The 24,755-nt window shown below is 42.1% G+C and overlaps 1 protein-coding gene across 5 annotated transcripts in view; it reads right to left on the bottom strand.

Annotated features, from left to right (window-relative positions):
- Positions 1-1,175: 1,175 nt before the first annotated feature.
- The window catches only part of EDARADD (EDAR associated via death domain), a 155,322-nt gene continuing 131,742 nt past the window's right edge, over positions 1,176-24,755 (bottom strand). For all 5 annotated transcript variants that reach the window (XM_089681761.1, XM_089681763.1, XM_089681764.1 and 2 more), the window contains one exon: positions 1,176-10,368. In XM_089681761.1, the coding sequence (XP_089537887.1) occupies positions 9,995-10,368 (374 nt within the window). In that variant the 3' untranslated portion in view covers positions 1,176-9,994. The remainder of the gene's footprint in view (positions 10,369-24,755) is intronic.

Below are 24,755 nucleotides of genomic sequence, written 5' to 3' on the forward strand. Positions count from 1 at the left end.
CTATAGGGCGGGCAGAAGGTGGTTAAAGAGATGTGAAAGTGAAAAACCCAAATAATCTTGATGGATTCTATGTCATAGGGATCGCCAATGAATATCTGGAATATGCACGCCTTGCTGCCCTCAAAGAACTGGGGAGTCCAAAAGTACTAATAGAGAAAAACAAAACAGAGGGCGCACCGGCCTTGTGCATTACTTTTAAAAATATGTTTATTAAATTTAAAAGAAGGTATTCTACTCACAAAAGCACATGAATATAAGCACATCATATGAGACCACTCTGTCCAATTCGCACTGCGTTTCTGAATGGTGATGAGAATGATGGACACCAAAATTACTGACGCGTTTTGAGGCTCTGAGGAAGAGGCTAGTCCTCAAAACGTGTCAGCTATTTTGGATGGCCATCATTCTCATCACCATTCAGAAACGCAGTGCGAACTGGACAGATCGGTCTCATATGATGTGCTTATATTCATGTACTTTTGTGAGTAGAATACCTTCTTTTAATGCATCCTCTGTTTTGTTTTTTTATCATTAAAGAGAACCTGTCACCAAAAAAAAAATCATCTGCCAGCAAAGGGTTAAGTGTAATTAAACTAAGATTGTCATTTGTAACCATTTCCTGGGGGCAGTCCCTGTAGTGAGCAGTCTGTCCCTGGGAAACAGACGTCACCTCTATGCAGTGCACAGGCTCCAATCCATCACACTGCTATAGCAGCAACTCAAAAATGGCACCACTTACCATTACCACTTAATACTGACCATTTGATCTCTGTGCGGTACTTAATCCTGACCCTTGAACTTTGTGTGCTACTTAAAGTGTTACTAAACCCACAACAATAAAATCAGTCTGTATATGCAGTAAAGCATGCTTGTTATACTCACTGTGTCTCTTGGAAGGCCTCCCAAAAAGGAAAGGAGCGAGAGAAAAGGAAATGTTGGAACTTCATAAAGCCATGGGAGAGTCACAAAGAAAACGCTTTAGGCTCCTCCAGGCCCAGGGGGCCTGCTTAAGTTTTAAGACTTTAACAAAGCTGACAGGGTCACTTTAAGTAAAAAATAAAAATTAAAGTTCTGTATTTATTTAGGGGCATGTATAATGAATACATAAATATGAATGTAAATGACATCAGCTACATAAACACAATTGTGAAAATAATTATAAGCCACAACCCCAATAAGCTGCAATTTAGTTTATTTTGAAATTCTTGCAATCAATACCAACCATAAAAGCTTGGTGCTCCACAATTTCACATGGTGTCTGTCACTTGATGAGGTGCAGCCCTCCACAGATTGGGGAATGTAAGAATTAGCGAGACAAAACACAAGAGGGTGCACTCTCCTCGTGCATTACCGTGATAACAAATTTATTTTAAAAATTGATCACAAATGGATACTCACAAACAAGCCATAAAAACAGACATAAAACCAGGTCTTTCAGTCCCATACAGTGGGGTCCTGTTCCATAAGTACCAATATGAACAGCTGACGTGTTTCGGGAGATGACCTCCCTTCCTCAGAGCCAAATCAAAATGAAAGTGCCAATGCCCCTTATATAGAGGAAATCACATGTGTTATCCATCACCACACCCCGTCCATGGAGAGATGAAGAGGTCCCACTAGGGACCGCCTCACAACAGTGGGACTGACAGGATAACCACTGCCTGAAAAAGCTACTCGCTGTGAATCACTTGCTCAGTGGCAACAGATGAATTTAAGACATGCTGCATAGATGTATAAAAATATATATATATGTATATTAATAAGATTTGCAATTGCTGCAATGTCAGATGCCAATCTCACAGCCAATCTGTACCTGAAAACAGCACCAATGTCTATTTGCACAACATTTGTCAAGACATAGTACTTGTGGGAACTTGCTAGTTTGTGGATACTCTGTGTGGCATATTAGGTGATAGATCGCCTAATAAAATGACATTCTGGCACCAGCCAAAAAGCAGAAGCTATGGGCCATGCGCCAGGAGTGCATCCTTGCCAGTGCGCATGCAAGCTCCTGTGCCAAGCGGAAGCGCACACGTCACTGCTCAAGAATGGTGTCACGTTGTGACATGTGACATGTCTCATGTTCATCTGTTGCCACTGAGCGAGTGGTTCACAGTCAGTGGCTTTTTCAGGCAGAGGTGACCCTGTCAGTCCCACTGTTGTGGGGCATTCATGCTGGGCAGTCCCTAATGGGCCCCTCCTCTTCATCTCTCCATGGAGGGGGTGTGGTGATGGATAACACATGTGATTTCCTCTATATATGGGGCATTGGCACTTCTGAAATTCTTGCAGTTAGTTTATGTGTAACGTTTTAAATAATTTTCATATGTATTTTTCTTATATTGGAAATTACCCTGTTATTTAAATCAAACTTAGTCCACGGATGAAATATTCAGTACCATGCTTGTACACATTGTTTGCATGTTAAATGAGGAAAGTATGCTAGAAACTAGTGATGATATCAACAATTAGAAAACACTGGGTACATTCACATATTCTGCAAGGTTTTTTCAACTACACTATTTTGTTTATCAGTAATCACATTTGGAGAGCATTTTTATTACAAAGCTATATCTTTTATGTAATTTACTAAGAGCTGTGTGTGCAGGGACATAGATAAGGGATGGGAAGTAGGTGTCATGACCCAGCCCCCCAACCCAATTTTTTACACTGTGTATTATGGACTCCTGACCCTGTGCTCTGTGTATTAGACACTCCTGACCCCAATGCTCTAGGTTGTATGACATTTCTGACCCTTGCATTCTGCACATTAGGCACCTGACCCCTGTGCTGCATGCATTATGCACTCCTGACCCCTGCACTCCTGAGTTATGTTTTCCTGAACCTGTACTTTATCCCTCTACACTATGCTGTGTATTTCATACTCCTGAACACTGCACTCTTTATATTGTACAGCAGTTGCTGGTTGCTCAGCTATTACTATGTTGATAACATTCAACTTCAAGATAGGCTGTGTGTAGAAAAGCATATGTAATGGAAGATTTCACTTTTTTTGTGGTTGTGCTGAGGTTTGTATGTGTCTTTTAGACTTTTGCTTGTAGCATACAAATAAAACCATATGTTTTGCATGCAAGGACTGTGACATAATATTATCATGAACACAACGATTAAGTTCATGTTTTAAGCCTCCTCACTGTTTTTCTTATTTTTTTGTGCCCCACACACACATACAATTCTTCATGGCACATTGCACTTGTCACCTAATTATTCTGCTCTGGGTGCTCAAAGAAAAAAGCATCTATGGTCCTGTTGTGCTGGAATAAAGTCTACTTACTCCCTTTACTAAATCACTCTTATAGTTTTACTTGATTTGGTAAATTAGCACTTTACCAACAATGATTTTTATTTTCCATGTAAAGCCCATTTCTTTGAATAGGCAGTTAAATGTCAATTACCCACAAATGTATTGGAATTTTATGTGATAGACCAATACAAAGTGGCACATAATTGTGAAGTGGAAGGAAAATGATAAATGGTTGTCAACATTTTGTACAAATAAATATCTGAAAAGTGTGGCGTGCATTTGTATTCAGTCTCCCCTGAGTCCATACTTTTGCTGCAATTACAGCTGCAAATAATTTTGGGTATGTCTCTACCAGCTTTTCACATCTAGAGAGTGAAATTTTTGCCCATTCTTCTTTGCTAAATAGCTCAAGCTCTGTCAGGTTGGATGGAGAGCGCCTGTGAACAGCAGTTTTCAAGTCTTGCCACAGATTCTCAATTGGATTTAGGTTTGGACTTTGACTGGGCCATTCTAACACACGAATATGCTTTGATCTACACTATTCCATTGTAGCTCTGGCTGTATGTTTAGGGTCGTTGTCCTGCTGGAAGGTGAACCGCCGCCCCAGTCTCAAGTCTTTTGCAGACTCTAACAGGTTTTCTTCTAAGATTGCCCTGTACTTGGCTCCATCCATCTTCCCATCAACTCTGAACAGCTTCCCTGTCCTTGCTGAAGAAAAGCATCCCCATAGCATGATGCTGCCACCACCATGTCTCACGGTGGGGATGGTGTGTTGTGTTATTTATTAATTAGGTGACTTCTGAAGGCAATTGGTTCCACTAGATTTTAGTTAGGGGTATCTGAATATGCCACACTTTTCAGATATTTGCAAAAAAATTTTAAAACCATTTATCATTCTACTTCCGCTTCACAATTATGTGCCACTTTGTGTTGGTCTATTGCATTAAGTCCCAATAAAACACATTTACCTTTTTGGTTGTAACATGACAAAATGTGGAACATTTCAATGGATATAAATGCTTATGTAATGGCATGGGCAGCTGGGTGAAACTAGGAAGTCTGATGGAGATATTTTGAAATTTTGAGGCTGGAGTTCCTGAGAGAGAGAAGAAGGTAATGTGATTTAAAGGATTAGTTCATCTTTTACCACTTGCCTACAGGCCACATATACCTCCCTCCTGCCCAGGCCAGTTTTCATCTTTCAGCGCTGTCGCATTTTGAATGACAATTGCGCAGTCATGCAACACTGTACCCATTTGAAATTTTTATCATTTTTTTGAGACAGATAGAGCTTTCTTTGGTGAAAAAAATTTTTTTTTAGTTTTTGTTATTAAAGTTTGTAAATAAGTGATTTTTCTCCTTCACTGATGTGCGCTAATGAGGTTGCAGTGATGGGCACTGATAGGCTGCACTGATAGGTGGCACTGATGAGGAGGCACTAGTAGGTGGCACTGATGGGCATTGACAGGCATCACTGATGGACACTGAGAGGCAGCACTCATATATGGCACTGACAGACGGCAATGACTGGCACTGATAGGTGGCACTGATTGGCAGCACTGATAGGTGGCACTGATTGGCAGCTCAGATGGGCACTGATATGTGGCATTGATGAGACACTGGCAGGTTGCATTGATGGGCAATAACAGCTGGCATTGATGGGCACTGAGAGGTGGCACTGATGGGGCTACACTGATCATCAGGGCACACTGAATATCAGTGCCCTGATGATCAGTGTACAAATCCCCTCTGAGGGATCCCGTTTACCAGCTCTCCTCTCCTCTTGAGCTGTCAGTGTGACAGCACATGAGGAGAGAAATGCCAATAACCGGCATTTCCCTATTTACATGCAATCAGCTATGATTGGACACCGCTGATCACATGATCAAGCCGACATCTTCGGCTCTTTCCATTGATCAGTGATCCGCTGTGTCATATGACGTCCTCCCAGAATGAGAGAACCGCCTTGCGCCCGTCATTACCTTACATGGGGGGCGGGAGGCGGTTAACAAAAAATGATGAATGTAAATTTTTTTTGGCATGTAAAATATGTGCATTGACTATTTTTGGTTTTGGAAAAGTCTGAAAAGCATTGCACCAGCGATCAGCAGATCACCGGTGGCACGCAGTACTGCTGCAGACTATGGCTATGTTTTTTTCAAATTGTGACAGTTACCTGGTTGAGGAAAAAGCTGTCACAATAAGCACAATGGGAGATCGGGGGGAGGAGCAGGGACCAGTCTTTTTGTACATGTTACACACTGAACATGGGTGTAACGTTACGAAAGGTTAACTTATCCTTTAAATCACCAACAATTATGATAAAATGAAATATCAATTTTTGATTATCTTAACAAAATTATTGGAGCTGCTAATGATGACTCAAATTTAAAAGTGTGGGTTCTGCGATTCTGACTTTACTATTTGTTGGGTTACAAAGTTAGTTCGGCTGAAAAAAGACAAAAGTCCATCCAGTTCAACCATAGAAAAAAAAAAAAGTTATAATCCTATACCCACAGTTGATCCAGAGGAAGGGAAAAAAATCCAGCAAAGCACGATCCAATTTGCACCTGCTGGGAACAAAAAATTCCTTCCTGATCCCCCGAGAGGCAATCGGATATTCCCTGGATCAACTTTACCTATAAATATTAGTATCCAGTTATATTCTGTGTATCTAAGAAAGAATCCAGGCCTTTTTTTTTTTAAGTAATCCACTGAGCTGTCCAGAACCAATTCTCTCTATTCCACATTTTCACAGCTCTCACTGTGAAGAAACCTTTCAGTGTTTGGAGATTAAATTTCTTTTCCTCCAGACGTAAAGAGTGCCCCCTTGTCCTCTGTGTTGACCTCAGGGTGAATAGCTCTACACCGTGTTAACTATATGAACCACTGTTGTATTTATACATGTTGATCATATCCCTCCTTAATCTCTTCTTCTCAAGAGAGAATAAATTCAGTTCCTCTAATCTTTCCTCATAGCTGATCTCCTCCATGCCTCTTATCAGTTTGGTTGCCCTTCTCTGTACTTTCTTAAGTCCCCAATGTTCTTTTTGTGAATTGGTGACCAAAACTGAACTGCATATTCCAGATGAGGTTTTACTAATGATTTGTACAGGGGTAAAATGATATCTCTTTCTGGAGTCTATACCTCTTTTAATACAAGAGAGGATTTTGCTCGCTTTAGAAACTGCAGCTTGGCATTGCATGCCAATATTAAGCTTGTGATGTACCAGAACCCCCAGATCCTTCTCCACCACTGATTCCACCAGTTGTACTCCCCCTAGTATGTAAGATGCATGCATATTCTTAACCCCCAAGTGCATAACCTTACATTTATCAACATTAAATCTCATTTGCTACATAGTTGCCCAATTAAACAGTGCATTGATGTCGGCTTGTAAGTAGAAGATATCCTGTAAGGACGTTATTCCACTGCACAGCTTGGTGTCATCTGCAAAGACTGAAATTGGATTTTTAATCTCAGACCCTATATTGTTTATAAATATGTTAAAAAGTAATGGTTCCAACACTGAACCCTGGGGTACACCACTGATGACCCTAGACCAGAGTATGAATCATTAACCACTACTCTCTGAATACGATCTTTTAGCCAGTTTTCTCGCCATTTGCATACAGATTTTCCAAGCCTGTAGACTTTACCCTACACATTAGCCATGTGTGGGGAACTGTGTCAAACGCTTTTGCAAAATCTAAGTATACCACGTCCACCACCACCACTCTGTCCAAGGTTTTGCTCACCTCCTCATAAAAAGAAATCAGATTTGTTTGACAACTTCTGTCTTTCATGAATCCATGCTGTCTGTTGCTTAAAATATTTTTTCCAGTAAGAACTCATCTATGTGGTGTTTTATTAAACTCTCCAGTATCTTCCCAACTATAGAAGTTAAACTAACAGGTCTATAATTACTTAGTAAATATTTTGACCCCTTTTTAAATATTGGCACCACGTTGGCCTTACGCTAATCCAGTAGTATTATGCCAGTCATTAAAGAGTCCCTAAAAATGATAAACAATGGCTTTGAAATGACAGAGCTCAATTCGTTAAGGACCCGTGGGTGTATGCCATCCGGTCCAGGTGCATTATTCACGGTCTAAATATTTTTTGGATCAGATCAATTGTGAGCCCATGTGGATCATCTGGAGCTGTGTCAATACCATGCCCATTATGGACAAGAGCTCCCCCATGCTCCTTTGTATACACAGAGCTGAAGAAGGTATTAAATAATTTTGCCTTCTATTTGTCCCCAGTCACCCACTCTAGATTATTTTATAAAGGGCATACATGCTCGGACCGAATCTTTTTACTATTAATATATTTGAAGAATTTTTTGGGGTTGGTCCTGCTATCTTTTGCAATCTGTCATTCATTTTCAATTTTTGTGGCCTTTATGTCCTTTTTGCATATTCTGTTATATTACTTGTAATGTTTAAACGATGATAGCGTTACTTCATTTGTATATTGAATAAAAGCTCTTTTCTTATTATCTATAGCCGTTTCAACTTTGGCTGTAAGCCACATAGGTTTGATATTTAGCTTTTTAAACTTGTTGCCCATGGGAATATATTTTGCAGTGTATTCACAGTCAGTCTTTTTGAAGAACTCCCATTTCTGTGTTGTGTTCATCAATGCCAATATTCCCTCCCAGTCTAAGTCTTGGAGAGCAGCTCTCAGCTTTGGAAAATGACCTCTCTTGAAATTGAGTGCTTGCTGTTTACAGCTAACAATAAATGAAATCATGTTATGGTCACTGCTACCCAAATGTTCTTTTATATGGACATTCGTAATAAGCTCTGCATGGTTTGAGATTACCAGGTCCAGCAGAGCATCATTCCTAGTAGGGGCCTCTATGAACTGTACCATAAAATTGTCCTGTAGTAGGTTTAAAAAATTTTGCCCTTTAACTGTTTCTGCAGTACCATTACTCCAGTCAATTTCCGGGTAGTTAAAATCCACCATTATTATAACTGTCCCAGCCCTTTTGATCTGTGCAAGGAGCTGAGTCTCCACCTCTGCATTAACACTAGGAGGCTTATAACAAGCTCCAATGATTACCTTTGTAGTACGCACCCCTACGTGCAGTTCCACCCATAATACTTCAGCCTCATCACACTCTCCATCAACTATGTCCTCTTTCACACTCGCTCTGAGATCACTTCTCACAAGGTTGACAGTTCTGCCCAGTGTTGCAACTTTCTCCTCCAGACCTCTAATGTGAGATTCCAGAAGGGCAACTCGCTCACATCTGTCGCAGCGGTATCCATCTTGGAGCTGTTGCTCCATCGCTGCATACATGTGACACACTGTGCACTGCACAAAACCCTCAACCCTGCTAGCACTCATATCCCAGTTACAAAATTAACAGGAAAGATCAGTCGCCACTTACAGGTTAGTAGACTCCTGTTATAATCTCCTGTTTTCTACTCCGGTTTTTTTTTAACTCCACTTATCAAAGGTCCACTTGGCCAAAGGTCTGGCAAGCAAAATACAGGCAAGCTCAAAAATTAGCAAGCTCAGAGTGAGCTCTACAGCAAGTTATATAGGACCTGTATCACCTGTGACCAATTAACCCATCCCCTTAATTAGCAGAGTGAAGGAAGTCAAGGAAAGGAAGAAAAAAATGCTATTTAAAAAGTAACAGAAAAAGGCATTTAAAAAAGTAAAATCTTTTAGCAAGACCCAAAGAAGAAAATAAAACAACTGCAAGCACCAGCAGTCAAAAGTAAAATTTTTCACATTTCCCAACTCTTTTTAGTGATCAGCCAGATAACTAATGGGTCAGTAATCAAAAACAAGTATAACGACATCAGTAGTGATACAAGGATAACGTTGATGGCCCCAGAGCTAGCACTTTTTGAGATACAGTCTGACCATACAATCTTCGTACAGTCAACTCTAAATGTATCAAAACGATGTAATATGAAGACCTACCTAATTTATCCAATCAATTTGTATTCAGTCAGGCAGGCATTTGCACTACATAGCTGTTGGTAGATATATAGGAAATTGGATAATCAGATTGTAGTAGTGATTGAAGCCAGCAAAGTTCACTTTAATATTCAAACATCCCCAATTATTTAAAACATTGCAATAAAAAATAAAAGTAGGCACTGCATTTACAAATTATGTTGACTGGTCCCTATTACTTTTACATTAAAGTGGTTGTAAACGCTTGCATATACTCAGTGAAGTGACAGGCTTCGGGTGATACACAGAGTTGGAACAAATCCTCTTGCATAAGTTGAACCTATTTATCTGCAGTATTTTCTTTTCTACATCCATACAAAGTCCCGAATTTACAAAGCTTGTCTGAGCTGTCAGAAAACGGAGCAGAGAGCTTAAAATTACACACTGCAGATCTCAGTGAGGAGAACTCTGAGAACTGATTAGAGGAAAGGGATGCTCTGGACTGAGACAAGTACACACTATAGAGGGCAATGCTTTGTTGATATTTCATTTCTGAGATTTACAACCACTTTATTCTCATTATCTGGATGTAACTGCTTAAATGACAATTTCCAAAGGGCTATTGAACTGTGCAGAGCTTTTCAAATGGACAGCTTGGGTAAATTTCAAGTACTCATGAACAAAACCCACTGTATCCTGTACATGTGTAAGACAACATAGGGGACAACACAGATACTATATATCACAATGTCAAAGTACAGATTATTTAATTTTTAAAAATGTCATTCATCCAAAACAAGTAATCACACACTGCTCCGGTAAATTTTATGTACCCTCATTGGCCAATCAACATTGACCCATTTTAGCAACACTTTCTGAACATCGACCCTCTTGTACAATTTACACAGGTCTATCAACTGCTCCACAGTCCTTTCACTGTTCTGTAGCAAGAAGCCAATGGTAGGACTTTGTGATCCAGACTTCTGCTCCAGAAAGCAAAGCTCGTCATAATTCATACCCCATTTGCTTGCAAAGTTCCTCCAGTTTTTAACAGTGGGATGGCAAGGATCCAGTTTTATCTTCAGGGTATACAGAAGATCCTCATCATTCAGCAAGTCACTGATTGTTGGGATGGAGTTGAACATATCAATGCTTTCTTTGTAGGAATTGGTCAGATCTATGAAAAATGACATACCAGCATAATTTGATGACTGACTGTGGAAGAAATGCACAAAGAGAAAAAAAGTCCAAGATATGTGGAAGTGTGGTGGTGTTTTTCTTAGGTATGTATTAAATTTTGATCTTAGAGAGAGAGAGGAGTTTCTTGGTTATATATACATATCCAAACTCCCATTAAGATTTAATATTGACTTTAAAAAATATATTTTTCTCCAATTAGAAATATGTCTTGGTCATATCCAGTATAGGCACAGCTCCCATATTACCACCAAGAAAAGAGGTAGAGAAGATCAGATTGAGAAGGGTGGTCTCTGGTTTCCAGAAAGCAAACCAACAAACCAATGCACAGTGGGCTAAAGTATACAGATTTTTCTGATGGAAACCCTTTTTGCACAAAATATGGTTCAATAATTACAATGCCTTGAAAAAGTATTTCTATACCTTAAAATTTTCCACATTTTGTCATGTTACAACCAAAAATGTAAGTATATTTTATTGGGATTTTATGTGATAGACCAACACAAAGTGGCACATAATTGCGAAGTGGAAGGAGAATGATAACTGGTTTTCAAAATTTTTTACAAATAAATATATGAAAAGTGTGGTGTGCATTTGTATTCAGCCCCCCTGAGTCAATACTTTGTAGAACCACCTTTAGCTGCAATTACAGCTGCCAGTTGTTTTGGGAATGTTTCTACCAGCTTTTCACATCATTGACTGGGACATTCTAACACATGAATAAACCATTCCATTGTAGCTCTGGCTGTATGTTTAGGGTCGTTGTCCTGCTGGAAGGTGAACCTCAGCCCCAGTCTCAAGTCTTTTGCAGACTTTAAAAGGTTTTTTTTCTAAGATTGCCCTGTATTTGGCTCCATCCATCTTCCCATTAACTCTGAACAGCCTCCCTGTCCCTGCTGAAGAAAAGCATCCCTACAACATGATGCTGCCATCACCATGTTTCACGGTGGGGATGGAGTGTTCAGGGTGATGTGCAGTGTTAGTTTTCCGCCACGCATAGCATTTTGCTTTTAGGCTAAAAAGTTCAAATTTCATCTCATTTGACCAGAGCACCTTCTTCTGCATGTTTGCTGTGTTCCCCACATGGCTTCTCGCAAACTGCAATTGGGACTTCTTATAGCGTTCTTTCAACAATGGCTTTCTTCTTGCCTCTTCCATAAAAACCAGATTTGTGGAGTGTATGACTAATAGTTATCTTGTGGACAGATTCTCCCACCTGAGCTGTGGATCGCTGCAGCTGATTCTCTGATTAATGCTCTCCTTGCCCGGCCGTCCATTTAGATGGACAGTCATGTCTTAGTAGGTAGGCAGTTGTGCCATACTCTTTCCATTTTCGAATGATGGATTGAACAGTGCTTCATGAGATGTTCAAAGCTTGGGATATTTTTTTATAACCTAACACAGCTTTAAACTTCTCCACAACTTTATCCCTGACCTGCCTAGTGTGTTCCTTGGCCTTCATGATGCTGTTTGTTCATTAATGCTCTCTAACAAACCTCTAAAGGCTTCACAGAACAGCCATATTTATACTGAGATTAAATTACACACAGGTGGACTCTATTTACTAATTAGGTGACTTCTGAAGACAATTGCTTCCACTAGATTTTAGTTAAGGGTATAAGAGTAAAAGGGGGCTGAATACAAATGCACACCACACTTTTCAGATATTTATTTGTAAAAAAAAAATTTTACAACCATTTATCATTTTCCTTCCACTTCACAATTATGTGCCACTTTATTTTGGTCTATCACATAAAATCCCAATTAAATACATTAACGTTTTTGGCTGTAACATGACAAAATGTGGCAAATTTCAAGCGGTATGAATACTTTTTCAAGGCACCGTATACCAGCATGCTGTCAAATCTATATTTTATCAGTCTCACAACAGACTAATTAGCCATCATCAAACTCAATACTGATTCAGTATTTAACTTAGCACAATGATTAAATATTTTATGGTCATCTTCAGAAAGTTACCCAAAACAAAACAAAATAATTTGAAATGGCATGGTTTAGATTAAATGTATGTAACCCTTGGCAATAAGCTTCTTTCATTAAAGAGGACATATTTTTGTGCATTGATACACCATTGAAAGTCATTTGTATGATCTGTTTGATAGGTGCAAAAAATAGCTGTTGATCTTGTCAAAAGGCCAATATTATCTCAAGTAGTCTTATTGGTCCTGTCCAATTCATTTGTTTGAACTACAGAACACCTCCTGTTATGTTATAGAGATGAGTAGAGGGGAATGTTCTGCACTTCAATCACAATCCCTTTCCTTTGGCGTTATCAAGTAAATATAAAGGAAAAAAAGTCTCAAATTAGAAAATAAATTAAGCCTCCACATGGACAAAAACTGTAATATATAAAATATAATTTTTGTTCTAGGGTTTAGATGCACTTTACATGTACGTGTCATTTTTTACATAGCTTAGATAGTATTTTAGTATGCTTCTGTATGAATAATGTTTAAGCAAGACTGCAGAAGGCTGGGATAGGGTCGCACAGTTATGTACTAGTGTACAGTATGAACTTAACAAGCATGGAGGATGTTTCCCACAGATCATTTATCCTGGCCATCTGCAGAGCAACATATAATATCACAATGCTAGTACATGATTTGTCAACTATGGCTGTGTGACAGTCACAGTGCATACCCTGGGCATTGCTAGGCTCAGGCATTGGGACAAGTCAAAATTAGCCCCTAATAAAAATCCTACCCTAAAAATACATCTCAGCCCCCAATCAAAATCATCTTTGCCCACATGAGCAGTGCTGTATCTGACATCTATATCGGCCCATTACTGTCATACAGTTAAAGCATGGCTGCGCAGAGACTTATGCGTACTGCTATAGTGTGGAACGTTGCTGACCAAAGGCACAAAGCAGGAGAATGGGTTGCAATACGTTCATTCATAACTCAAGCATAGTAAACTGTTTATTTAGGGTGGCCCTTTCAGGTTTGTTGTATGGGGCCCTGTGGTTTACAACAGTAGCCCTGCAGAGGTGCTAAGAGGAGTTTCAGGTGGCAAAGGCAATACAGGAATCATTGCTGGCAGGCAACGAGATGCCATGGGGTATGTAGTCTTTAGAAACTGAACATAAACCAAATGAGCAGAGGAGAAGCTGAACGCATGCAAGGAGACTAGGAGGTTGTGGAAGGAGATGGCCATCAGACAGACAGCACTCAAAACATAAAATAATATTTTTCAAGTAAACTTATATTGGCTTGTCAAAAATAAATATTGTTTGTATTGCTTTTATTTTATAAGATTCTTTTATAAAATGAAAATGTATGTGGTGTCCATAGAAATCCTTTAAATCAGAGCTCTAATCCCCCCCAAAAAAACTAAAAGTCAACAGCTACAAATACTGTAGCTACTGACTTTCAATATAGGGACACTTACCTGTCCAGGGATCCATTGATGTCCTCACCCCAGCCGATTCTTCAATCAGCTTCAGGTGCAGGCATCATCAGTAAGGGAAACCGATAGTGAAGCCTTGACACAGACAATATCATACTGCGCATGCACGAAGTGCGCTGTGCTTTGTGAATGGTCCTGCAGACTTCTGGGACCTGTGAAGGCGGTGTGTGTGTGTGGGGGGGGGGGGGCTGAACTTCCAGCTCAGATCACTGTGGCAGAGGGTACCTGCCAAAACTAGGTACCCACTCCCCCCCAAAAAAAAGCCAAATGTGGCAGTGGAGGGGGGGATGTAAACTAGCAGAACCTCCCCTTTTGGGTGAAGTTCCACTTTAAGTTCCAGATGATTAAGACTGGTTGCACTTATACAGTTCACCGAGATTACTCTATATATATAGTATGCTTGTTCCATGTGTATTAATGAAAGTATTGATAATTATGATATCTCTTAGATTATGTTGGTCTTACAGATTACACATTTTGTATTTCAATGGTTTTTATTAATTTATAACAACACAGGAGCAACAAATCACGCCCACGCAGGGGCTATCAATTGCACATAGAAGAATTAGAAAATTAGAGGAATCAGTGCTCTAACACCAACAGGGTAAAAGATACGTCCACAGCTATCAATGGCACTTAAATTACAAAACATAAATATAACACTAATAATAACTCAGACTAAAGGTAGCTATCCACTGCTACACCAAAAGCAAACAGAAAAAAAGGGGGGAAAGGAAGGAGAAGTACAAAAGAAAAAAGATAACCAAACCAAGAGCAGGGATCCAAGAACGCCAAAGCCGAACAACATCACATCCCCAGGCTAGCCGGGGGGAGCGTGGGAAAGGTATTTTGCAACCACAGCTCCCATATTTTCAAGAATTTACATTGGGAGTCGTTGCAGATACTCGACATCTGTTCATTGAACATCAAAACCCATCTCTTCAGGGAAGCCTACCCCACCCTCACCTAACAGCCGATCTCCTCCACTCCTCCTACTACTCCATCCCCCACAGCCACTTCCTCCTGTACCACTATCCCCTACCTCCTAGATAGTAAGCTCGAAAGAGCAGGGCCGTCTAACCCCTCGTGTATTGTTTTGTTACTATATTGTCTCATGTACTGTCCCCCACTATAATGTACAGCACTGAGCAAACCTTTGGCGCTATATAAATACTGTATTATAATAATAATAGTGGTCATACAGTCCCGCACCCCTGAACAGGGACAAACGGGCGCTTCCATGCCTGAGCAATTGTTCTAGAGGCAGACAAAAACAAATAGGAAACCAACTTCTGCTGTATGGGACAATGAAGCAAAGCATACCAAGCATCCTGTCATATAGTGAGATGGAACAAGGTGAAAAGGAGGCCAAACACACGAGACCAAAAACGAAGCAGTCTCGGTCATGACCACCAGATATGCAAAACATCACCACGATGGCCACAACCCCGAAAGCATCAATCACTGCAGGCAGGGTTTGCCTGTGCCAAACAAGCCGGAACCCAATACCAACGAAACAATACCTTGTAGGCCGTCTCCAGCGTGGTCGTATTAAAAGAGCATTTAGCTACAAGCGACCAGGCCCTATTCCAGTCCTCCAGATCCACAACCACTCCCAGGGCACTCTCCCACTGAACAGCATATGAAAGAGAAGTATGTGACAAGCGTCTATTCAAGGCTGCATAAAGAAGGGAGATAAGGCCTGGGGCACCCGGCCACTGTTGGCAAAGCAGTTCAAAGGCAGATTTCTGGTACGGGAAAACAGAAGTGCCCTGCAATGAGAGCAGCCAATGCCTCAATTGAAGGTAATGAAAAAATTCCGCCAGAGGGACATCCCGTGACTCCCGAAGAGAATTCAAGGTAGGGAAGGACCGAGAGGTTAAAAAGTGTCGTACCTGTGAAAAACCATTGGCCACCCACCAAGAAAACGCCCTTGGTTGATCTAAACCCGTGGGAAGAGGGGGTTGTTAGTAATTGGGAGCAAAGGCAAGAAAGATCACATTAGGCCACTGGAGTAACGTACCGAGTCCCACACTTGTAAGCCATGGAGCAAAATCGGACTCAGTGCCGTAGGGCGCAGGGCAGGGGGAAGCCATAGAAGCATTGAAATCGCAATAGGGGCACAATTAGGTAATTCCAGCAGGACCCAGAGAGGTATGTCTGAGGAAGCATGCAACATAGATAGCAGGGCGATCTGGCTCGCCTGATAATATTTAGTTACATTGGGAACCCCAAGGCCACCCTGGAGTCTATGGACAAAAACGTTGTTCTGGAAACTCTGGGGCGTTTATCGGCCCAAATAAAATGCATAATCTTTGCCTGAAGCAACCGAAGGAAATGAGGAGGAACCCGCACTGGGAGGGTGCGAAAATAGTATAACAATTTCGGCAAGTTGGTCATTTTCACTGAATTAATCCGTCCTATCCATGACAGGTGCAGAAATTGCCAAGAATGCATAAGAGAGGACACAGAGCACAGCAATAGATAATAATTTGCAGCAAACAGTGAGTCATAGGTGGGGGTCAAGCGAATGCCTAGGTATTAAAGAGAAGAAGAAGCCCATTTATAAAGGAAGTGGGACTGTAGGCGCGAAACCAAATCTGAGGCCAAAGTAATATTAAGCGCGACAGTCTTATCCAAATTGATACAGAGACCTGAAATCAAAGAGAAGCGCTTACGAACCTGTTGAATATTTGCAAGCGTCATCAGGGGATTAGTGAGAGTCAAGAGGTCATCATCTGCAAAAAGGTTCAACTTGAACTCCTGTCCCGCGTATGGAACCCCCGATACATTACAATCAGTCCGGAGCGCCATAGTCAACGGCTCAAGCGCCAGGACAAAGAGTGCTGGGGACAGGGGGCATCCCTGTCTCGTACCTCGCCAAATAGGAAAGGGATCTGAGAAATACCCAGCGTATTTAACGGAAGCCGAAGGGGAATAATACAAGGCTTGAATCCAAGAAAGAATAGAGTCCCCAAAACCCAAGTGAGACAGCACAAACCGCAGATATTCCCAGGATAGAGAATCAAAGGCTTTATATACAGTATTTCTAAGGACAGTAAGAATCCCGGTATTTTCCGCTGTTGTAGAAAATGTATAAGATGGACCACCTTACGAACGTTATCACCCGCCTGTCTTCCAGGGACGAAACCCACTTGGTCCCTGTGGATCAGGCTATGCAAATATTTATTGATACAAAAGCTAAGAATCTTGCCCAATATCTTCAGGTCTTCATTAAAAAGAGAAATGGGTCGAAAGGCTTGCAGATCCTGCACATAATCGGTTGTCTTAGGAATCATGGAAATATGAGCTCTAAGCACGTCCGGAGAGGGCAAGGAGCCCTGTCATAACTCATTAAAATAATCAGCCAAGAAGGGTTCTAACAGGGTTGCAAATTTCTTATAATAGAGGCTGGAAAAGCCGTCTGGACCTGGGGCCGTGGTGGACCGTAGAGATTTAATAGCTTGGAGCACTTCCGGTACGGTGACACCGGCGTTGAGGGCCTTCTGTGCTGCCTCAGATAGTCCAGGAAGTTGGAGGTCTTGAAAGAATGCCTCTGCCCTGAGCCACAGGGAGAGGATCTGGTTTAGCGTAAAGGCGCGAAAGAAAGTCCGCGAATCGGGAGACAATCTGCTGGGGATTAGAAGTACAGCCACCCACGGGAAGTTGCAATCGGATAGGTTTATAAGGTTTCCCCACAAAATTGAGTTTCCTGGCCAGCATCGGACCAGGCTTATTAGCACAGGAATAAAATTTGTGTTTGGTCCAACGCAGGGCCCGTTCCGCCTCTGAAGAGGCAAGTAGGTCCAACTCTGCCGCCAGGGCGTCTCAAGCACGTTTATGGGCCGTGGATGGGAATGACTTCCAACGAGCATCCGCAGAGGCCAACAAAGAATGAAGCTCCAAAAGTCGGCGCCCCCGTTCCCGCTTCCGAACCACCGCCAGCTGTATAACCTGGCCCCGCACTGTGGCTATATGCGCCTCCCACAGGGGCACTGCCGAAGAAACAGATCCCGAGTTTTCCGCGAAGTATGTGCGTAAGAAAGATTTGTTGGCAGGTGAGCTGAGTGGTCAATAAAGAATCATTAATGCGCCCGTGAAAGGGGTGCCGTACCGACCCAGAAGGGCCAGGAGGAGCACCAGGGGACCATGGTCCGACCAGGGCGAGGAGGGAATAGCTATCCGCCTGACCAAAGGAAGCTGCTGAACATGCATGAATATACGGTCAATTCTACAAAAACTGTCATGAGGGTTGGAATAGAATGTAAAGTCGCGTTCAGTTGGGTGAAGTTCCCTCTAGATGTCCGCCAGCCCCGCAGTCCGCATGAGAGAGCGCATACGTTCCTCTAGCACTAAGTCATGAGAAGGGGCCGCCCCCTGGGCATAGCGCCTATCCAATGTGGAATCCAAAGTAACATTGGAGTCTCCCAAAAGAAGAAGAAGACCCTTGGAGTGCCGGGAGACAATGGTGCAAAGATGAGAAATAATTCATGTTGAAAGCGATTGGGTGCATAGTAAGAGACAAAGGTAACCTGATCCCAGAGGGTGCCCTGCAGAAACAAGTACCTACCCGTGGGGTCCGCTATATTCCGAGCACAGACAAAAGGAAGATTGCGCTTGAAAGCTATTAATACACCCCAGCGTTTCTCAGGGGCCGAGGCCGTGTAAAAGGTGGGGAAGTGAGGCGAAAGATAACGTGGAGCGGAGGACTGAGAAAACCTGGTCTCCTGTAAACATACCAAGTCAATTTTTTGTGATTTGAGGTGATGAAAAATTTTAGCCCGCTTCTGAGGCGAATTGAAACCTTGAACATTTTGTGAGTATACTTTCAGAAGGGGTGAGGCCATGGCGGTATCAGCACAGCACGCTCAGCAGAAGAAGCATAGGTCGGCCAACAGTTACCACTCCCAATGGCATTCGGACCATGGCATCCCGAAACCCTGCATGAGGATAAAACAAAAAAAAAAAAAAAACAGAAAAGAAAAGAGAAGGGAGAAAAAAAGAAACAAGAAACATATACAGCAGTACAAACGTGTCACATCAATGGTGACATGCATCCTCCTACACCTGAAGGATACCGGTTGGGGGTGGCTCTGTCACTGGACACATGGCTGCAAATGAAAACATCAAAAAAATAAGCCCTCAGGGGGCAAAAAGGCAATAAACACAGTATAACGGAATACCAAAGTAATAAACTAAGAGTCCCAGAAGTGAGCACATCCGCAGTAACCTCCCGATAGAAAACCCAGCCAAACTAGGGGGCCAACCCCCTCCAGGAGGACAGCTACAGACCGCCGTACAACCACTACACAGCTCAAGTGGTCCCCCCCCACCACCCAATAAGGCCAACACCTGATCAGGCCCACCAGGTTAACCTCCCACCCCGGAGCCTGAGGGAACCATCACCCCATATCCAAACGGGAACCCGACCAACGGCACCCGAACCCGTGGTAGGCCGGGACAGCAAAAAGTCAGAATCTGTGAGACCAGGAGGAGACCCTCCCCCCATTCAATGAAGGAACCCAAGGGAACGGGCCGGATCAGGCCTAGCCTGGAACGCTAACAAACTGGAAAGGCCCTAAGGGCCAAACTCGCAGTCCCATCAGGAAAGTCCAATGATGAAACACAACACTGGAGATCCAAGATACATCCTCAGCCCAGAGAAGAGCAGGACTTGATCGTTGAGGGGTCTGAGGGAGGGCCCTCTTCCTGTTGGACGACCGCTCCCAGAGGCGGCCCAGTGGAAGCGGCCTCGCTGGGGATCCACCCGAGTGAGCCGGGCTCTGAGCAGCGTCCTCTGGCGAAAGGAGATGCAACGATTCCAGGAGAGAATGGGCCTCCTCCGGCGTAACAACAGAGTGACTGAGGCCCTGGTAGTTGAAGGTGAGGCGGAACAGAACGCCCCAAGCGTATTTAATTCTGTGGTTCACCAGCACCAAAGTGAAGGGCTTCAACTGACGTCGTTTCTTCAGAGTGGTCTGAGAGAGGTCTGCGAAGAGCTGGTAACGATGTCCCTGGAATCTGAGGTCTGGGTTGTTTCTGGCCGCCAAGAGGATAGCTTCCTTAGTGCGGTAGTAAGTGAACTTGATCATAATGTCCCTCGGGGGCCCATCCGGTCGTCTGGGGCCCAATGCACGATGAATGCAGTCAAATTCAAGTTCAAGTCAGTCGATGGGAATGGCGGGCGTCAGCTCCTGAAACAGAGCAGTAGCGGTGGAGGTGAGATTTGACCGTTTCAGGTATACCCCTTAACGGTTCTCGAAATCCTCAAGTTGGAGCAGCGCGTCCGCTAATTTTTTCTTGAGGTCACACAAGTCCTGCTCGTGACCTTCAATGACCGTGGCCACAGCATCCATTTTATCCTCAAGATCATTCGTCCGATTTCCCAACTCTCGAATTTCACGCGAAAGTCGGTCGGCCAGCTTGGAGGTAGCGGAGGACAGTTCCGACTGCAGCATCGTCTTGAAATGGCGCACAAGCTCAGCATCCCTCAGACCTGGAGGGGAAGACCGCAGGGATGCTTCTGATGCCAGGTCACCTTCACCCCTGGGATCCGGCCCACCCACGGGTAGCGGCGGCGGGGGACCCGAAGCCGAGGCTTCAATTGCGGCATCCGGCGGAAGACGCAATCCCGTGGCTGGGGCTCTGGAACTCTCTTGCGGCAGGCCAAAAATTGAGGCTGCGGCTTCATCCGCGATCTCCGGCGGGTAGGCCGCAAAATTCGAAATGGTCTGCTGGGCGCTAGAAGCGTGGAAGGTGGCTGTTTTTTTCCCCATCGGGGCACCAGGGGACAGGGGGCCACAAGAGGTTGGAGGGAAGGCCAGAAACCACCCCCCCCCCCCCGCCGAGAGCTAAAAATCGTCCAATGTGCCGGTTTAAAAAGCAGCCATTCCTCAAGCGCTCCCCCCATTACACATTTTGATACATAATTTTTTTGTCTTTTTTTAGTGACTTAGGTACGCCTTATATTTTAGTAAAAAGCTATCCTTTTCATTTGAAATAACTGAGTTTCCTTATATGTATCTAAGAAACCTAATAGGTTTTAATTTTTCCAGGAAATTTTGGTATTGTGTGTATTATCTATATAGGGCCATCTTGTTGCCAGTGTGAACATTTAATTTGGGTCTCATATTATTTGATTTCCTTGAGAATGGTATTGTTCAGGGTCATTCACACTGTCCTGCAGTTCAAAATTCTGCTGCCCGCATAGATAAACCATATGAAGATTATTTCATTTACAGTTCATTGTGGAATTTTGTTTTGGTTTGGTTTTGAGTGCTGCACTTGAGTTTAGGTTTAATTGTGTGATACAGCAGTGTCTGCTCACCTGGCATAGTGAATTCAAGGAAGTAAGTATGTGTGGATCTTCACAAAATACTTTTGCAAACTTCAAGATCATTCTGATTAATTGGATTAGGTTAGAGATAATTAAAATAAAAAGTGGAATGACAAATAGGAAAGTGAGCGCTATAGGCTAGCTGCTGTGACACCAAAAAGGTACCAAAAAACCTTCCAAACCAATAATATAAATAGTAGGTGCAGCGCTAAGATATGAATGTCAAATACCAAATAAAGTGCAATGAATCAAAAAGTGCAAAGGCAATGAAGAAAATATGAAACAGCAAAATGGAATAAAAATATAAATATATAAATATAACACTGTATCAAATAGTATTCAAAGTGACTAAGTCTATATAAAGTGACCATGAATCATGACATTAATGAGTCCATAAAGTGACAAGGTGATGATACTATATACTGTGACTGCAAAGTGACTAATGGTGCTAAATAAAGTGACAATAGTGATAAATCAATGTCCAAAAGGAAGTGATATAATTGAAGATCCAATATTATGATCTCAGAGTATAGTGATCGACTTTTTACATCCAATGATATGGTGATGTGCCAGGTAATAGAAGAATTGCGCACTCACTAGATGCGCAATTAAATCACGCATTAAAGATTTAAACTCTCAATGGTCAGCCGGAGGTCCTCTTAAGGATATACACAGCCTGGTCTGGAGTTCCCTCTCTGAATCATCAGTAGTCAGCAGTACACTTCACGCGCACCATTTTTTTGTGGACCATGCACATTTCACGTGCGCCATCTTTTTGTAGCTCGAGTCTATGCGTGTGCACTTCATGCGCGCCATTTTGTTGTGGACCATGCACATTTCACGCGCACCATCTTTTTGTAGATCGAGTCTATGCGCGTGCATAGACTCGATCTACAAAAAGATGGTGCGCGTGAAATGTGCATGGTCCACAACAAAATGGCGCGCATAAAGTGCACATGCACCGGTTACACTATAAATTCAGTCAGTAGACGTCAGATGTTGCAGGCACACCCCCTATGATTATGTGCAATAGCACGCAATGCGTCAGAAGGAGCTGTAACGTCATGACGTCATGCCGCCGAGGCCTCGTGCAGGTCCAGCGGCCATCTTTGGATACATATATGGTCAGTGTCTTTATTTCTGTATTTACATGTTATGGAAGTAATAAATACTTTCTGAAGCAGTATCACGCTATTTGGCATCCTTTCTTTGGGCTCTTTGTGAGCTTAACCACCCACAGAGCTTTGTAAGGAGGATGATAGAGGTACTGCTGACTACTGATGATTCAGAGAGGGAACTCCAGACCAGGCTGTGTATATCCTTAAGAGGACCTCCGGCTGACCATTGAGAGTTTAAATCTTTAATGCGCGATTTAACTGCGCATCTAGTGAGTGCGCAATTCTTCTATTACCTGGCATATCACCATCATTGGATGTAGAAAGTCGATCACTATACTCTGAGATCATAATATTGGATCTTCAATTATATCACTTCCTTTTGGACAATGATTTATCACTATTATCACTTTATTTAGCACCATTAGTCACTTTGCAGTGACAGTATATAGTGTCATCACCTTGTCACTTTATGGACTCATTAATGTCATGATTCATGGTCACTTTATATACACTTACAGTCACTTTGAATACTATTTGATACAGTGTTATATTTATATATTTATATTTTTATTCCATTTTGCTGTTTCATATTTTCTTCATTGCCTTTGCACTTTTTGATTCATTGCACTTTATTTGGTATTTGACATTCATATCTTAGCGCTGCACCTACTATTTATATTATAAAAAGTGGAATGAGTTTACATTTTGACCACAGATACACTGTAGTCTAGGTTCACACCTATGCGTTTTCCGCTGCATTTTGCGGAAACACACAGTAATCCATTTAACATGATTTCTTATGGGACAGGTTGTGTTTTTAACCAATGCGGTTTTTTTTGGAAAGGGTCAGGGACTTTTTTTAAATGCAAAACGTTGCGTTTTTGGTTCTATAGACTTCAACAAAGACGCTGCAGAAAAGCATGTGTGTGTTTTGCATTTTAATCTGCCTAGCAACAAGTAAAAAAACAAACCGCAAAACGAGTCAAAAACGCATGTGCAAAAATGCAGGACACAAAATGCACTGCAAAAATGGATCAAACGCAAATTGCATAGGTGTGAACCTAGGCTTATGCAATCGGCCGATTTTTCGCACCGTTAATGGGTTAATTGGTCGGCCATTTTTCTGAATTTTGCCAGATTTTTTTGATTGGTAAAGTTGGAAAAAAAATCGGCCAATTTTGCCGATCGGCCGATTTTCGCGGCAATGATGGGCAAATCGGCCAATCTTTTTACCGATAAAAAATCTGCGCATGAGGCGTGACCTGCAAGAAAAAGAAGAAGAGAAAGAAGAGGAAGAAGGGAAAGAAGAGACAGAAGAAGAAGAGAGAAGAAGAAGAGACAAAAGAAGAAGAGACAAAAGAAGAAGAGACAAAAGAAGAAGAGACAGAAGAAGAAGAGACAGAAGAAGAAGAGACAGAAGAAGAAGAGACAGAAGAAGAAGAGACAGAAGAAGAAGAGACAGAAGAAGAAGAGACAGAAGAAGAAGAGAAAGAAGAAGAGAAAGAAGGAGAAAAAAGAGGAAGAGAAAGAAGAGAAAGAAGAAGAGAAAGAAGAATTCCAGTCCGCTATTATATTTGACATTAAAAAGTATTGCGGTTGCAACAATGTATCTATTTGTATCCAAAAAAAATCCATCTGTATCCGAAATGGATACAAATAGATACAATGTTGCAACCGCAATACTTTTTAATGTCAAATATAATAGCGGGGCTCTCTGCAGGGACAGAGGTAATTAAATGCCGGCCGTAGACGGGAAGAAAATCAGCCGATTTTTTTTACTGTTGTTGGTAACGTTGGCCTATTGAACGACCTATTTTTCTTTTTTTGTAAAAAAAACGGCCGATTTTGTCCCGGTTATGGCCTGCATAGGTCTTCATTCCCACCTGAGCAGAATGCAATCACAGCGTATTCCTGATTACTTTCAGGTGTTTTTTTCAGGCTGTTTACAGGTGTATTTTAGGCTTTTTTTGTATTAAGCTTCAGACTTTTGTTTCCTGGAATGGGCAATGAGAGCAGAGCAATTCTAAAGGAGAAGAATTTTCTTCAGGCATAACAATGTGTGAAAATGCATGTAATGCACATTTATAGAAGCTCCCACTGAAGTCTATGGGGCCAAAAACATCAGAATACCCTGTGCTAAAAAAAAACAACTCATGTATTTTTTTTGAGCACAGGGTGTACAACGTAGGGAAACTGAGTAAACGAATGTGAACAAGGACAGTTAGAAAGAATGACATTTTGAGTAGTCAAGCATAGACCGATGTAGGGAAACACCCTCAAGAGTGAATGGGGACTTAGGGGTTAAGTGGAAAGATTAAAGGTAGCCATACATTATAGATTTACCAAAACCATGAAAGAGCTGAGGTCAAACCTAAGCTCTTTCAATTTGTATTAAATCAGGCATGTCCTTACATAGTTGAAGGTAAATCCAAAGGAATTTGAATAATTTGGGCAGTGCAGTGGCTAAGTGGTTAGCACTTCCGC

Source organism: Staurois parvus, unplaced genomic scaffold, assembly GCF_062004578.1.
Source record: "Staurois parvus isolate SC_StPar_1 unplaced genomic scaffold, SC_StPar_1.0 ptg000277l, whole genome shotgun sequence".
Lineage (NCBI taxonomy): Eukaryota > Metazoa > Chordata > Amphibia > Anura > Ranidae > Staurois > Staurois parvus.